This window comes from Nicotiana sylvestris, chromosome 3 (assembly GCF_000393655.2).
Source record: "Nicotiana sylvestris chromosome 3, ASM39365v2, whole genome shotgun sequence".
Classification (NCBI taxonomy): Eukaryota; Viridiplantae; Streptophyta; class Magnoliopsida; order Solanales; family Solanaceae; genus Nicotiana; species Nicotiana sylvestris.
In genome coordinates, this window is record NC_091059.1 from 148,704,117 (window position 1) to 148,721,067 (window position 16,951).

A 16,951-nucleotide genomic window follows, 5' to 3' on the forward strand; every position below is an offset into this window, starting at 1 on the left:
CTTCGTTTGGCTCGAGAGCGGGCATCGGTTCCTGTAATTGCTATGCCGCATGCTCCTCCCTTTGCTATTGAAAACTGAGATCGCGTTTATCTCCCTTGCTACTGGTTGATCTCCTTTTATTTGTTTAATTCACTCCAGAGTTGGGAATTTTAGAAGTTGATGGTATGTTGATGGCACAACCTTCATCTCATGTAGCCATGGTCTCCCAAGAATAATATAGTAGCCCATATCACCGTCTACTACTTCAAAGAGGGTCGTCTTCATTACCCTTTCGACATTCGTAGGCAGTAGAATCTTCCTCAGGTTTTTACACTTGCTAAATAAAACTCGGCGAGGAGCTTTGTGGCCGAAATGATACTTCCGGTCAGGTTGGCTTGTTCTATCACTCTCCATTGGATAATATTGGCTGAACTTCCTGGGTCCACCAAAATATGTTTAATTTTAAAATCTAAAACATTAAGAGAGATTACCAGGTATCGTTGTGCGGTAGTAAGAGTCCATTTGCGTCTTCCTCTGTGAAAGTGATGTCATCCTCGGCGACTTCTTGGAATCTTTTACTATGGGTCACCGATATCTTTGTCTTTTTTTTCTGCCGAAAAAGTTACACCATTAATCTCGTTCCCTACGAAAATCATGTGCTCCTGAGGATCCGAAGTCCCATCATATTTCGGCACATCTAGCATTTTGAACCGCTTCGAGATCAATTCTGGTATCGTGCTTGGTTTGAACGACAACTGGGTGTACTTTTTTAAGTCCGTTCCTTTCAACACTGGCGGTGCGCCTGAGATTTGATCCATTCGGGCATTTATTTCTCTCATAAACTACATGAGTTCGATTTTAAAGGGATCATTCTCATTGTTATTACCGATTCCAATGTCGTTACCCCCGGCCCTGTCGAAGCCGACCTCACCTCTTGGGGTGTTGTTATCAACCCTTTGTGTTGTTTAGTTTGCGGGAGCACCGGGAGGAACTGGACCTCTTCCATTCGCGATGATGGAAGCTATGAGAGATGGCCCATAATATCCCTTTGTTGGTCTCTTAAGATTTTCACTGCTTCCACAACATGCTCGTCTTCAACATCATCAGGAGTTACCTATCGAACGTGCTGTGGATACTGTCCACCACGGAGTTACCTATTTGGGATCATATTAAACACATCCCAAATGCTTTGATTGTCAATGTTGGCGATATGATGGAGGTAATTAAGGTTTTAATTCCTTGTTATATGTTAAGTCTTACTTGAGATATTCAAACTTCTAAATTTTCTTGAAAGTGTTTAATTAAAGTAAATGTGTAAATTGATTTGGCAGATAGTGAGCAATGGTGTTTATAAGAGCATTGAGCACAGAGCAGTTGTAAACTCAAATAAAAAGAGGCTATCTCTTGCAACATTCAATATCTTTAACCTCGACTCTGAGTTAGGTCCTGCACACAGCCTCATTGGACCACATAATCCTGCAAAATTCCGAAGTGTTCGTGTTGAAAAATTTTTGCAGGAATATTTTGCACGAAAACTTGATGGAAAATCGTTCATTGATTGGATGAAGTTAGAGACAAAGGATGATGAATCCTAGGTCGCATTTGATATTGTACTTGATTTATTAGCTTATTAAAAAGAAATGTAGCTTTTTAGTAGGGAAGTCGTTTGGAGAGGAGTTAATAAAAGTACTAAAAACACATGTAGCTTAGGGTCATTTAAAAAATTAGCATGAAAGACAGGTTAATTATATTCTTTTAGTAGAAACAATTGATTTTCAATTTTCTATTATCAAACGGGCAATTGATTTTCAAGGGTTGTTCTCTTTTGAGGACACTACGAAAGATTTCGATAAATAGTCCTAATCAGTCATTATTAAGTCTAGAAAAAAGGAAGAAAAGAAGTGCGCATTCAATAGGTAATGGTACAACTTTGTGCTGTTTAGTTTGCCAGAGCACCGAGAGGAACTGAACTTCTTCCATCGCGTTGATGGAAGCTATGAGAGATGGCCCATAATAGCCCTTTGTTGGTCTCTTAAGATTTTCACTGCTTCCACAACGTTCTCATCTTCAACATCATCAGGAGTTACCTATCGAACGTGCTGTGGATACTGTCCACCATGGAGTTACCTATTTGGGATCCTATTAAACACCTCCCAAATGCTTTGATTGTCAATGTTGGCGATATGATGGAGGTAATTAAGGTTTTAATTCCTTGTTATATGTTAAGTCTTACTTAAGATATTCAAACTTCTAAATTTTCTTGAAAGTGTTTAATTCAAGTAAATGTGTAAATTGATTTGGCAGATAGTAAGCAATGGTGTTTATAAGAGCATTGAGTACAGAGCAGTTGTAAACTCAAACAAAAAGAGGCTATCTCTTGCAACATTCAATATCTTTAACCTCGACTCTAAGTTAGGTCCTGCACACAGCCTCATTGGACCACATAATCCTGCAAAATTCCGAAGTGTTCGTGTTGAAATTTTTTTGCAGGAATATTTTGCACGAAAACTTGATGGAAAATCGTTCATTGATTGCATGAAGTTAGAGATGAAGGATGATGAATCCTAGGTCGCATTTGATACTGTACTTGATTTATTAGCTTATTAAAAACACATGTAGCTTTTTAGTAGGGAAGTCGTTTGGAGAGAAGTTAATAAAAGTGCTAAAAACACATGTAGCTTAGGGTCATTTAAAAAATTAGCATGAAAGACAGGTTAATTATATTCTTTTAGTGGAAACAATTGATTTTCAATTTTCTATTATCAAACGAGCAATTGATTTTCAAGGGTTGTTCTCTTTTGAGGACACTACGAAAGATTTCGATAAATAGTCCTAATCAGTCATTATTAAGTCTAGAAAAAAGGAAGAAAAGAAGTGCGCATTCAATAGGTAATGGTACAACTTTGTGCTGTTTAGTTTGCCAGAGCACCGAGAGGAACTGAACCTCTTCCATCGCGTTGATGGAAGCTATGAGAGATGGCCCATAATAGCCCTTTGTTGCTCTCTTAAGATTTTCAATGCTTCCACAACGTGCTCGTCTTCAATATCATTAGGAGTTACCTATCGAACGTGCTGTGGATACTGTCCACCATGGACCGGCGTGGCTACGCCCTCCGCGTTGCGGGTATCACTGATTGAATCTTCGTATTGAGGCTGATTTCCTTAGGCCTCAATGTTGTGCATGTTGTTGACACCGTTATCTACTATTTTTTATAATTTTTTGCTAAGAGACAAATTATTTAAACAAGTCAGTAATAAATGCAAGAAGCAACCCAATTATGCAACTATCTAAGCCCCTCGGTAGGCGACAAACTATTTACCCATAAAACGGTACAGTTGAATTTATACGTAGTTATAGATAAGCGAATTGATTTGACCCCAAATTGATAAATAAATTAAATAAAATACAAGACTTAGCGTTGAAATCGAGATGAGATAGCAGATAGCTTGGTTCCGGGAGCAGAGCTTCCGAAGACAATAATAATAACAATAAGCGAGAAATAAAATGTTATTGAGCTTAGAATAATGTGTATAACATAAGTTTGTTAGAAAATTCGTGTCCCTACAATGGTTGTTAAAATCCCTATTTATAGTGGCATCTAGGGAACAAGGTCCTAGGATCAAGTCCCTCTTAAATGACAATTATGGAGGCCATTGAAGAATGTGTAACGGTATGCTGTGAGTGCCATATTCTGTATAATGAACTATGAATTTAATACTGCAGAATATTCTTCATTGAATGCTATCGGGTGATAGGCATTCATTTGTCTTCATGAGCAACATTCCCTTCGGGAGCTTCCCGGTGGCAACCAAGATTGTTGTCTTCGGTCTTGACTTCCACCTGTCTCGCTTTTTATCTGTCTCTGATTTCACGTATCGCTTGATTATATGAGCATTTAATATGAACCGATTTTATCCTATACATAGTGAATGAAAAGTTACTGAAACTTAGGGGTCGTTTGGTAGGGTGTATAAGAATAGTGCGGAATAAGGTGTATTAGTAATGCATGGATTAATAATGCATGTGTTAGTAATGCAAGCATTAGTTATGTAGATATTATTTTTTATCTATTGTTTGGTGTGGTGTATTGAAATTATAATGCATTATATAATTTTTAAGAAAAATAGTTGTTTACAAATATGCCTCCATATTCTCTAGCTTTAAGGGACTTTAAGGATAATTTTGTCTTTAGCCATACTAATGCATGCATTAATAGCCTTGATATTACTAATGTCATGGTTTTCTATGCATTACTTATACATAGGATAATACCAAGTATGATGTATAACTAATACAAATATTAGTTATACATAAGTTGAAAAAATGTACCAAACAATGTATTAGTAATGCATAGAGCTAATGCTTACATTATTTTTTCTAATACCTCCTGCCAAACGACCCTTTAATCTAATCACAGGGTTAATCTGTTCGGTCAAAGGGATTGCGAACCAAAATCTATAGCTTGGTCGTTGTGATGTAATGCCAATACACGGCGATAATTCGAAGGAAAAAGGAAAAAAAGAAACGAAAGGCAGGTTATAAAAGAATGTAAACTATCGAGTAAAGAAAAACAAATGGACAAGATGAGAAATAATTATTGCATACATCCCATTTGAATAATCTTAGAAGAATGGCTAATACCTTGAATTACTAAAGCAACATTTTATCAAGCGACATGGTAGTGTTATTTTGGCTTGAAATATTTCACGCTATTAAAATAGAATTATAATTTTTTAACAGTAGTATAAAAGATCAAAATCATAACTGGATGACGTATAATTTTAAAGATATATTCATTATTCTAATTGATTATTCTACACCTTAAATAACAAAAAAAATCTTCATAATCCTAAACAAAAAAGAATTGCTTCAGTTACCTTACCCTACTGAGACACGTACCTTTCTTAGAGCATAGATCGTAGATTTTCTTAGAGAATCCCACAGAATCTCCTAAAAGTCCTATTTATAGTCAGTTTCTATCTACTTGATATTCAGTTAGGATTCTGTACCAGGCGTATTATTTTACCAAATACGTATTATACTAGGAAAAAAACTTTATCTATATATTTTTTTTGACAAAATTTCTAGTAATATACAACTCATCAATGATAAATACCAACTCTTTCTTCACTAATTCTGTTCAAGGGTTTTAGAGAAAAGAGTCAGCGCCGAATCCATATTCAATGGCAGAACTACCAGTGAATATGGCGGCGGCCAATGAGGCTGACGAAGATCTGTGCCCCATAAAAGAAGTTGATATGACTGTACCAAAAACTGATGATCCTACTACTCCTGTACTTACATTCAGAATGTGGTTTCTTGGAATCACTTCTTGCGTTTTGCTATCTTTTGTAAATCAGTTTTTTTGGTACAGAACTGAGCCGTTGACGATTTCGTCGACGGCTGTTCAGATTGCTGTTGTCCCTATAGGTCATCTCATGGCGAAAACTATAACGAAGAGGTTGTTTTTTGAGGGTACGCGTTGGGAGTTTACGCTAAATCCAGGGCCATTCAATATAAAAGAGCATGTCTTGATTACGATTTTTGCAAATGCTGGTGCTGGAAGTGTTTATGCTACTCATATTTTGAGTGCTGTTAAGCTTTACTACAAGAGACCACTTAGTTTTTTTCCTGCTTTGCTTATCATGGCCACAACTCAGGTAGCTTTTTTTACTAACCTTTTTCTGGGAATTACTTGTTTTGAGAAAGGTACCATAGTATTTTTGTCATATATATAAAAATCACCAAATTTCAAAATACTAAGTGGGCGATTGGACATAAGATTGTGAAATTACAGGAAAAAATGAATTTTTTTAAGTTAAAAATGGTACTTGAAAATTGGAATTGTGTCTGGAATGAATACAACTTGGAGTTGTTTTTGAATTTTTGCGAGTGATTTGGAGTGAAAAATTGGTTTTTGGAGTTTTTCAAATTCCAAAAATTCTGGAATTCAACTTCAGATTGATTTGGAATATCATGACCAAACACTTTTTTCGGAAAAAAGTAAAAAAAAATTCTGGAAAAAGTAAAAACTTTTATGTCCAAACGGGCCCTAAATTCTGATCCCATATTTCAAAAGTACCATTTGTTTAATGCTAAGAACTTTAAAGATTTGAACTGATCAATTTTTATCCTAGATCTGCCTCGGATAACATGTCTTTTATTGGTACTGTTTAAAAATTTGCAGTTGTTGGATTTTTGATCTATACAAGTAATAATTCTCTATATAGTTACTAGTTGTTTAGGTATTTGAGCATGTTAATTCTGTGGGTGGTCTAAAATATATTACGAGTTAATTAAAATAAGTAGACTAAAGCTATATTAATTAAAATAAGTAGACTAAAGCTATATTCTCCCACTTCTTATTCTTTTCCGTTCTACTATTCCTAGTTATTTGTTTATTTATTTATTTATTTATTTATTTATTGTTATCTTCAAATTAATGGCAGATGTTAGGTTTTGGTTGGGCTGGTATTTTCCGGAAGCATTTGGTTGAGCCAGCAGAGATGTGGTGGCCAGGCAGTTTGGTTCAGGTCTCCTTATTCAGGTATATGCATAGGATTTATATCGGTGTAATTTAACAGCATATTAATTACTTTACCGTTTAGTTTAGGTTATTACCAGTAACTATTGTACGAAGAAATTAAACTCATTAGTTATACCATTGTATAATTGTGCAGGGCTCTGCATGAAAAGGAGACTAGACCAAAGGGTGGTACAACTCGGATACAGTTCTTCCTCATAGCCTTAGTTTTCAGCTTTGCATACTACATATTTCCTGGTTATCTTTTCCAGATGTTATCCTCATTTTCTTGGATCTGTTGGCTGGCTCCGAAATCTATTTTGGTTCAACAATTGGGTTCTGGCATGCGCGGGCTTGGCATTGGTGCTTTAGGATTTGATTGGACGACGATTTCTTCATACCTTGGAAGTCCTCTAGCAAGTCCATGGTTTGCCACTGCAAATGTTGCAGCTGGTTTTGTACTTGTAATGTATTTGATGACTCCACTCACTTATTGGTTCAACGTTTACAACGCCAAGAATTTCCCTATATTTTCTTCCAGCCTCTTCACGCTAAATGGGACGAAATACAACACTGAGGGAGTCATTAATTCACACTTTCAGCTTGATATAGCTGCCTATAATCAATATGGTCAGTTGCATTTGAGCACTTTCTTTGCCATGACATATGGTCTTGGATTTGCTGGTCTTACTGCTACTCTCGTCCACGTTTTTCTCTTCCATGGAAGGTATGCATCAGCTCTGACTATTCTTGGATTATTGAATGCTAGAGCCCTTAAAAGTGATTGAAATTTAACAAATACATTGTTTGATTTCAGATATTAAACTCTGCATATCTACCTTATTATCTTTGCATATAGACTACAAACCAAACACCCCCTTATAATTTTACTATAATGATAATGTTATCTATTGAAATGTCTCAAGAATCCTAAGTCATCTTGATTTCAAATCTTGAAGGGTGTCTAAAAAATTTGTCTTTGCAGAGAAATGTGGAATCGATCCAGAGAAGCGTTAAAACACAAACCAGATGTGCACACAAGGCTAATGAAAAGTTACAAGCAGGTCCCTATGTGGTGGTTCCATGTTGTTCTTGTAGCAAATATGGTATTAATCTTCTTTACTTGTCAGCATTATCTTGAAACATTTCAATTGCCTTGGTGGGGTATCTTGCTAGCTTTTGCTATAGCACTGGGTTTCACTCTACCCATAGGAATAATTTCAGCCACTACAAACCAGGTAATTAATACAATGTCCCCAAAACTGAATCTCCTTTATTTGTTGTGTTGTTGTCAATTTGGCCTTATTTGTTTTTCTTTTGGTTGAAATAGCAACCAGGTCTTAATGTCATCACAGAATATATTATTGGTTATCTATACCCTGGCCGCCCTGTCGCTAACATGTTGTTCAAGGTGTATGGGTACATAAGTATGTCCCAAGCTCTTAGTTTTGTCTATGATTTCAAGCTTGGTCACTACATGAAAATTCCTCCCAGAGCAATGTTTATGGCTCAGGTTAGTATTAGTTCTTGATGTAGTTAAGAATAATAATCCTATGGTTATTTTCTGAATGCTAAGTCTATTTGGTTTTTCAGATGCTGGGCACATTCATATCGATAATTATCTACACCATTACTGCTTGGTGGCTCATGGACACGATACCAAATCTCTGTGACATTTCTGTGTTGCCAGACAACAGCCCGTGGCAGTGTCCAATGGACCGTGTATTCTATGATGCGTCTGTTATATGGGGGCTCATTGCGCCATTGAGAATATTTGGACCACTTGGTGTCTACCCTAATGTCAATTGGTTCTTTCTTGGAGGAGCCATTGCCCCTGTACTAGTTTGGTTGGCACACAAAGCTTTCCCTAAGCAAAAGTGGATTTCCCACATACATATGCCTGTCCTATTGGGCGCAACAGCAATGATGCCTCCAGCAAGCTCTGTCAACTACACGAGCTGGCTAATTTTGGCGTTCCTCTCTGGTTATGTTGTTTATAGACGCTGGCCTCACTTGTGGGAACGTTACAACTACGTTTTATCTGGTGGTCTGGATGCCGGAACTGCTTTTATCGCCATTTTGTTATTCCTTGCTATACAATCCAAAGATATCAATATCGACTGGTGGGGAAACAATACAGATGGATGTCCGCTGGCTGCTTGTCCCACCGCTCCAGGCATTTCTGCTAAAGGATGTCCAGCCATTTTCTAAAATTTTTTTTTACCATCAAGTCTTCAGTCTTTTCAACATCCTGTACATAATCTCGGTCAGAACATGCACTTATTAATTTAAGAGTTCTCTAAGATTCCAACTGTTCTTAGGTTATATTATGATAAACAGCAGTTTTCGGTGTGTAGGAGTATTACTTTTTTCTTCTGTTTGGCATTTGGACGTGAAGCTCCCTTCAGTATATGTTTATACCTACAAATATTCAATCTGCTATGATCTTCCTGTTTCTGTAACTTAAGTGGCTGTCTGTTTAAGTTTATTTTTTAACGTGAGTAACTAAAAGTCTTAAATAGCAATCACACTTACTTTTTGGGGAAAAGCTGGTACGTTGGAATTGGATTATCAATTTTGTTATCATTGGATTGGAACAGAAAATGACTAAGTTAATCCTCGTGAAAGTATATCTCACATTTACAATTATTTCTGCTCCTCAAAATGATTTTTCTATCCTCGACATTACGCTTACGAATGAAATGTTTTTGATAAATCGAGGTAAGAATACATATTAACTAAGAGTTTAACAATAAATATCAACATACCATGGTTAAGTAATAAAGTTTATGCAGAAAAATACTTTGTCATGCACTTATTAATTTGGTTCATACATTGGATACTGGTTCAGACACCAGATTCTGTAATAGCAAATACTACATAGTGGTGCGCTCATGATTTCATACTCAAGCAATTGACAATTCTTTCATGGTGTTTAATGTTACATATATGGCATTGTTTAGTTGCTTGAATTTGCTCATTTTTTCCAAAAGAATAGGATAGCTATATGTCTGCATTAGCTATCCTGTGCCTAATAACGTCCCACAGTTCCTCAGCAGCATCTCGATTCTCGAGGTGCAGTTAGTTGTCTTACATGAGACTCGATGTATTGCCCCATTCAATGGCATGATTCAATATAAATTCTCTCAAATGTTGATCCAGAATCATGTTCCCTTTTCTTAACAGTTTGCAGGTGATGAGGAGTTGGACTCTTGTTAAGCCAGAGTTCCTTGTGATGTACATCTAGTCTTTTGATAGTATTTCTCTAACATTTCAATCAGATGTGATTCAAACTCACAGAGGATAAGGAATGACAGCCACAGACACAAATCCATCTTCTTTATCTTTATATAAGACATAACAGCTAGCTGTCAGGAGTAGACATTAGTTGTTCATTCATTTGGTTTTATGCCCGATCTTGTTTTCGGAGTTTGCGTTCCTGACTGTCTTTTACTAGCAGTTTATATAGTGTATTTGCTTATATTGGTGTGCGGGTGCCAAAACCTGTTTAGCTCATCAACGAAGTTCTTATTTGAAAAGGAAAAGAGTATCATCTAGTACTACTATTTATCAAAGAACTAAGTAGAACTGTCGCAGATAACGAAAATTTCACCCCTTGATCTCCAGATCTGCTATTACAACATCACGCCAACAGGCCTAGCGGCAAACTTAAATATTACAAAGGCAAAGCTAGAATTCATATCTGACAGACCCCACTCTAAAATATGTGAGCACTAAACAGTTCCAAAAAGTAAAACAGAAAAACAAATGGCATGAGTGTGCTATAGTTCAGTCTAGATGATCTACTCATCTCATGAGTATACTGCTTTTCGAATATTTGAGCGTGCATTAGAAAAAGGAAGACTGTTCAGGAAGTACATTTAAGTGAGCTAGAACTTTTGCAGCCAAAGATTTCATGTCATTTCTTCCTTTCTGAGTGATTTCCACAAGTGGCATCTGCGCTGATATCCCATACTTTTGCTTCATTTCTATCATTCGAAATATCCTCTCCAAGGCCTTGAGAGCTTTTTCTTGTAAAACGATAGAGGATGAGCTCAACAATTTTATGATTGGAGCAATGGCATTAGCTTCTGCAAGTAGCTTAGAACCATTCTGAAGTTGTGCACCTTCAATTATAGTCAAGATTGCATCTAAAGAAGCTTCAGAAGCTGCAGGATCTGGTTCGTCTAGCACTTCCGCAAGGGGTCTGAGAGCATTAGCCTCTACAAGGCAAAATGTGGATTCAACACTGCAAATTCCTAAGTGCACAGGACAGCCATGTGTCGGTGATGCAATACAACAGCTTAACATCCAATTTTTTCTAGCCGGCTTGCTCAGAATACACGAGCTTTCTGATAACTGCTTTAAACAAGTGGCTGCATTCTTTTTAGTCAAGGAACTGCCAGACCCTAGTAGGGATACCAGAAGAGTAATAAAACCAGCTTCAGCAACTTGTTTTTGTGTTTCTGGATTTGTTGGAAGAGTAAAATGGCAAAGAGCTCCAGCAGCATTCTCTACAACTTCATTTCTTGGTAAAGCATGTTCATTTCTACCGCGTAAACAGTCTAAGATGACATCAAGCGCCCCAGCATCAAGAAGGTGCTGAGACATTGAACAATCTTGAGGAAGGTAGGAGATTATTCCCAACGCAGCAGCAGTCTCTTCTTCATTATCCGAAGTTCTGATGATCTGCACCAAGTTCCCAATGCAGGTACTATTTACATGCTCTAAGAGAGTATCATCATTGCCATCTTTTGCCAATAAATAGAAGAGTTTCACTGCATCAGCTCGTACCTTACGGTCATCAAGTTCACATAGGTAGACTAGTACCTTAATTGCGGAAATCTGACAATGAAACAATTATTGAAATGACAGCTGAAGTCAGAAATCAAATTGTGTTTATCTACATGAACTTCAAGATCTGACACTAGTGTGAGGTGTAATTAGCTGATTGTACAGGAGATGAAATGGAGAGCAATCATGAAATCATATCAGGAAATTGATACAAAAAGGAGATTTTCTTTACCTACTAGCAAGTGAGTCAACAAAATCTTAGGGAAACTAAAGCATCAGGGCCAAAATGCTAACAACAGCTATATAATGTTTTAGCTTTTGGTAGTCCGTTAATTGCAAATTTTCTTCCCTTATAACACAACCTGAATATATATCTTTCCTAATGAGGATCATCAGTTTACATTTTGAGTAAGGTAGATATCTTTAGAGGGAATTGTGTTTTCCCACTAGTTTATGACTCGGGGAATGACTAGCTATAGTAAGTGTGAAAAATTATATCCGATTCTGCTAGCTTGTGCAAACATATTGAAGATAATTTATTAGAATCTACATACCTGTCTCAGTTTAGTCCGGATATCAGAACCAGCAGGAGATTGGCACATTGCTTGAAAGATACGAAGAATGCTTTGTTGCACGTTAGATCCAGTCAACGATACAAGAGAAAAGAGTTTAAAAATATCGTCAAGAGACTCCAACAGTGAAACCTGAACATCCTCTGATCTTTGCGAATTTGTTGACATGGCAAGTTGCATAATTGTTGCTGCAACATGTTCCCGTATTTCATTTGACAAGGTGTGACAAAATAGTAGTTCAAACAGCAGGTCACTGACACCTTCCTTAACCATCAGCTGACCATTTTGTGTGACAGTTGAAAGGCTTTGAAGTGCTTTGACAGCAATACTTTTCATCTCTGTATTGCTATGAGAGAGAAGTTCAAGAAGTGGCTTCAGTGCCCCTTTTTCTATGAGGCACAGCTTAATCTGGTCGCTCAACTCGATCTCTGACAAGGTTTTGGCCATGGACATACGCTTACTTTCAGTTCCTGTACAATGAGGTAGACCTTTAAATTACGGCTTCTGGAAGTAGTTTCGAATTCAAACAACAAATGATTACATCAACATAAAATCTGCCTTTGCAAATTCACCATAAGCCATCTGTCTCTTTATGTGTCTACCTGACATCAGGATATCATTCTTGGTTTGTGCCACATGCCGTCCTATTTAACTTATTGGTTCATACCTTATTAGATGTATTCTTGAATTAGTTCTTTGTGTTGGCTTAATTTCCAAAATGGATACGCTTACTCATCTAGACCGGTTAGATGCCTTGTGGTTGCAATGAATAGCAGACATCCAAAGATCTCCAGAACAGTTCCGCTATGCTTAAGCTTAACAAAAGTTTATTCTTTATAGTTTAATTAGAAGCTAAAATATCACAGATTCTCAAATAATGTTCAGTCTTGGATCAAAAGAAGCATCATCCAAAAGCACAAAAAAGAATGATTATAGCCTGAATTATGCAGTAACCTTGGGGTCTTGAAAAATATCACTCAAAACAATATCATAAGTTTCAACTGTAAAGTATGACAGTGTTAAGCAAATACCTGAACATAGGTGTTGTAACAAGGGTTCACCGTAATTTAATCTTGCCATTTCAATAACATTCTGATCAAGGAAAGAGAGATTCTTTAAAATCTCACTTGCATGGTTTGCAACTACAGAGTCATCACTATTCATGAAAGTAACAAGTAGAAGGATGCAACCCTGGACACTGCCCATCAAGTCTCGAACTATACTACTTCTCGATAGCTCCAAAAGCAGTTGCAAAGCCAATGTGCTTTCTTCAGGCTTGCGCGCAAGGGATCGCACCACCAATCCAATAGCATTATCTACTGTACCTATTCTTTCCTGCCAGCACACCAGATAAAATAGCTTTATGATCATTCAGAGGTGGTATCCATTTGATAACATTATTTGTTTGTGGGAATTGTGTGAGAGATAAGTAAATTTTGAAAAAATCCACACATAAGCGGACCAGTTGCGTGACCACTGCTACTGATGTATGTGCAATTCTTGGCTGGAGTAGAATTTGGATCATATAATTGTGAAATGTACACTAATTATACCTTGCCTTCTTCACTATCCTTTGAGAGGGCGTAAAGTATCATTAAAGCAGACTTTCTTATTTCAGTATTATTTGCAGATAGAAGATCTATAGTTACTGGAATGTAATTTTCCATCACTATCCATTCTCTCTGCAGCTCACTCCTTACACAAAACTCCAGCAACTTCTGCAAGGATTGAAGCACTTCTTCCTCATCGTTTGCCTGAATTTTCTGTTTTAGGGAAGCAATCGTGACCATGATATTTCTGTTTTTCCATTCTTCAATTGACTGACGCAGCGTTTTATTGGACCTGAGATCTGATCTTTTCAAGGGATTTTTGGTCAAGGGGCACAGCTTATTGCCATCTGCTAACCACTTCTCAATCGCTGCCCTTTCAAATATCTGCCCGGAAGAAGTCTCCACCGGATCTTCCATGACATCTCCAGTAATCGGACAATAAAACGATTGCAAAGGTTCTAATGGTTGCCTACCCAAAGAGTTTCTTTTAGTCAAATAATTTGTCTGTTTTTCTTCTGCAGTTGTAAGCAAATCAGCCTTGCCTAGTAATAGAATGATCTCTTCCATCCGTAATGTCTCAGCCAGGTTCTTCCCTTGTTCACTACTTGCAGTTCCTCTCTTGAATTCTTCAAATTCTTTCTTCAGTTGTGATTGCTCATTTGCTATTCCAACAGCTTTGGCAATACAAATGAGCAAATCATTTGCATAGGATCTATCAACATTCCTCTCTTGTATTCCTGATTCAATTTTCACTGAAACTTCCTCCTCCTTGGTAGAGACATCATACTTAGTATCCAGCATTTTCTCGCATAAATCTCTCAGCTGATCAGCGATTTCTGGTAAAACATTCAGAGGTTCTGAAGTCATTAGCAACAAAGTTTGAGTAATATCTCTCGTACTACTCTCAAAGAACTTGACAATTCTCTGACAGTTCAATAGGAGATAAATTTTGTTCCTATTTCTGCAGTCCAAAGCTAGTTGCTTAATCAATTCTATCTCCAGCTTGAGATCCTCAAAAACAGGACTTAAGTTACTGATTTTACTGGTTCCAGACTTCGATAACTCTTTTAGGACCAATGCAATCTTCTCCAAGAAATTTGAAAATTTATCGAAATTCTCCTTCTGTACAACAACAGAATTTGCAGCATCTATTGTCTCATATACAAGTCGAATTATTTCAGTGACGAATCCTGAAGCTTGGACGTGAGAAACATCAGTGGACGGATCCTCTGGCATGATAACACACTTAGGAATGCAAAAGCAAAGGCAAATCCCTCAATCCTCCAGTTTCGAGCACGTTAGATAGCCAAACTTTAGCCCTTTCCAGTAAAAATCAAATATTGGATCTCTGAGTCGAGGTGTCACAGGAATACCTGCATTAGTTTCCATCATTACAACCTAGATGCAAATTTCAAGAGTGTCTCAGACAGTTGAATTTCAGTACCCAAATGCCGATTTGTTAATTTGGGCAAAAAGATCTCAATTGAGAAAACTAGTTAGTGAAAGAAAAAACATACAAACGACAGATGTAACAATCTATTTCCCTATAACTTCCTAAAATCTTTTAACCACTCTACTCAAGAAAAGTTGCTGGATTTGTTTATTGGGTAAGACTATTTGATCTTCTACATGAATGTTCTAAAGTCTGATTCTGTTTGTGCAAAATGTAATCCGGTTTTTGGACTTCATTTAGTCCACTTTTCCATTTTAGCATGATTTGGTATAAACTGTCTTTATTTTCCTTTACAACCTTTTGCTTGAAAACAACCTAGTAAAATTTAAATATAAAGAGGATGAAAGCTAATATAACAAAGAAACAAATGCAGAATTCCTGAATCATTCTGAGACCATTAACTGATGTAAAAAGCTTTCCTATAATTCTGGTTTAGATTAACACTGTAAAACCACATATCACACATCTTCCTAGCTTAAAACCCCAGTTTTCAAGTTAATTAAAAGGAAATATAAATGAACCTAAATGTAATTTAGCTGGTAAATAAAGTTTAATATCATATCAGTGCGTTTAGGGAAATTCAAGTTGCAAAGATACTGAAATACGTATTTGCTAAGAACAGTTGCGTACCTGTTTAAGGAAAAGTCTATTTATGTGCAGTTGATGCTCTTAAATTTGTTTCGCTGAATTCTTGTTCTTCCAAAAATTTGATTCCGACTTTCCAGAGTAGGCAAAGATGTGATGTAGAATTAATTAACAATAGAGATTTCTCTTTGTTGTGATCTTTCCTCACTGTGCAAAGTCAAGTAAACGTCAACGGGAGAAAAAACACGGCAATTACCATGAATAGACGAATAGGCAGGTTCAAATTAATGGAATGGCCCCTACAAACGGGGCCTGGCGCCAATTAGAAGGCACTACTTGCCTGTGTTTAACCATACACCGTTGGCGTTTGGCCTGGGGATTGGCGCGCACAACTAACGTAGAAATTAAACAGCTTTGAGCACCCTGTTTAAAACATAGTATTCAGTTTCTAAAAATTATTTAAAGTTAGCTAGTATTGGTATAAAAATTGCAGGGCGCCCTATTTAGTAGCTTCCATTTAACCTATACTCATATTGTTAAAGCTAGTCTTAGGGTACGCGCTTTGCGCGTGTACTTTATAGCAATGAGTATATAATTTTTAAAAATTATGTAAATAATGTATTGAACAAGAATATTTTTTTTTTTTTTTGTGTTCGCAATTTGTGCTTTTATAATGATATAAAAAATATAGATATTTTTTGAACTCCTTTCTTACCCAATCAATATTTTCTCTCTTCATCAATGTGTTCGTATAATATTTAAAAATTATATTTAATAATTAAAAAAATAGTTAATTAAGCACATACGTCTCTCTTTTAATAGTAAGAATATATAGAATCCCCCCCCCCCCCAAAAAAAATTATAAGTTCAAATATATGTCATATAGAAATTGGCATAAGCAAATATAAGCAAAAGAAAATGTCATACTCTTATTTCTGTCCAACAAAATTTATGTTAAAGTCCTAAATATTAAAACTCTCTATATAATTTAAAATAAGAAAAGATTTAATAACCAAAATTGTAGTTGATTTCAAAGTACTAAATATTTAGAAAATAACTAAATTATGATATTATATAATATAAAATTTATTTTTATAAGGTAAATTTCGCTAAGGGCCTTCGTGCTTTTAATATAGTATTAGTCTCTTGCTACGCGTGTTGCACCTATATCCAATCTCCGTGAAGTCAAAATTTTAAAATATCACGTAACTATATATTATATTTAAAATTATGTTTGAGTTATACATAAATTACAAATTAATGTGTACGTTCTTGTAAGTAATAATTGTTGATCTTATATGTCACATAAGTTTTCCATCGATGTAGACAAAAACTTTTAATAGTTTTTAGAAACATCTCCGGTTGTATAAAAGTTTACTATTTGGGAGGTTTGGTTTCTAGAACCCACTTTTCTTTTCGATAAATAATTTTTGGCTTGATTCATATTTTTATGCGGAAGAAGATAATAGAAGGAGAATTAATATGCACAAAGCA

At 36.2% G+C, this 16,951-nt stretch overlaps 3 protein-coding genes across 4 annotated transcripts; 2 read left to right on the plus strand and 1 right to left on the minus strand.

The window, feature by feature from the left end:
* Positions 1 to 2,096: 2,096 nt before the first annotated feature.
* On the plus strand, positions 2,097 to 2,547 carry LOC104247615 (codeine O-demethylase-like). Its single transcript, XM_009803674.2, has 2 exons — positions 2,097 to 2,171; positions 2,284 to 2,547. Exons 1-2 carry the CDS (start codon positions 2,097 to 2,099, stop codon positions 2,545 to 2,547), a joined length of 339 nt encoding a protein of 112 aa, XP_009801976.2.
* Positions 2,548 to 5,105: 2,558 nt separating this feature from the next.
* On the plus strand, positions 5,106 to 8,998 carry LOC104247613 (oligopeptide transporter 6). The gene is made up of 6 exons (XM_009803671.2): positions 5,106 to 5,640; positions 6,430 to 6,527; positions 6,661 to 7,230; positions 7,489 to 7,741; positions 7,834 to 8,016; positions 8,097 to 8,998. The coding sequence occupies exons 1-6, from the start codon at positions 5,164 to 5,166 to the stop codon at positions 8,712 to 8,714; spliced, it is 2,199 nt and encodes a 732-aa protein (XP_009801973.1). The 5' UTR covers positions 5,106 to 5,163; the 3' UTR covers positions 8,715 to 8,998.
* Positions 8,999 to 10,082: 1,084 nt separating this feature from the next.
* LOC104247614 (U-box domain-containing protein 44-like) lies at positions 10,083 to 15,799 on the minus strand. 2 transcript variants are annotated; one of them, XM_009803672.2, is made up of 5 exons: positions 15,503 to 15,799; positions 13,423 to 14,792; positions 12,901 to 13,204; positions 11,852 to 12,339; positions 10,083 to 11,348 (listed from the first exon to the last, which is right to left on the minus strand). In XM_009803672.2, exons 2-5 carry the CDS (start codon positions 14,653 to 14,655, stop codon positions 10,353 to 10,355), a joined length of 3,021 nt encoding a protein of 1,006 aa, XP_009801974.1. In that variant the 5' UTR covers positions 14,656 to 14,792; positions 15,503 to 15,799; the 3' UTR covers positions 10,083 to 10,352. The 2 variants fall into 2 exon arrangements, with proteins under 2 accessions (XP_009801974.1, XP_009801975.1); XM_009803673.2 differs by having other exon boundaries at positions 13,423 to 14,817.
* Between the last annotated feature and the right edge of the window lie 1,152 nt (positions 15,800 to 16,951).

Excerpts from the sequence above, each read along its gene's own strand:
- LOC104247614 (XM_009803672.2), bottom strand. The coding sequence starts at position 14,655 with ATGCCAGAGGATCCGTCCACTGATGTTTCTCACGTCCAAGCTTCAGGA. Across the intron at positions 12,340-12,900 it reads GTTACAACACCTATGTTCAG|GAACTGAAAGTAAGCGTATG; the intron begins GTATTTGCTTAA and ends CTCATTGTACAG. Across the intron at positions 11,349-11,851 it reads TCCGGACTAAACTGAGACAG|ATTTCCGCAATTAAGGTACT; the intron begins GTATGTAGATTC and ends TTTCATTGTCAG.
- LOC104247615 (XM_009803674.2), top strand. The coding sequence starts at position 2,097 with ATGGAGTTACCTATTTGGGATCCTATTAAACACCTCCCAAATGCTTTG. Across the intron at positions 2,172-2,283 it reads ATGTTGGCGATATGATGGAG|ATAGTAAGCAATGGTGTTTA; the intron begins GTAATTAAGGTT and ends TTGATTTGGCAG.
- LOC104247613 (XM_009803671.2), top strand. The coding sequence starts at position 5,164 with ATGGCAGAACTACCAGTGAATATGGCGGCGGCCAATGAGGCTGACGAA. Across the intron at positions 5,641-6,429 it reads TTATCATGGCCACAACTCAG|ATGTTAGGTTTTGGTTGGGC; the intron begins GTAGCTTTTTTT and ends AATTAATGGCAG. Across the intron at positions 7,231-7,488 it reads GTTTTTCTCTTCCATGGAAG|AGAAATGTGGAATCGATCCA; the intron begins GTATGCATCAGC and ends TTGTCTTTGCAG.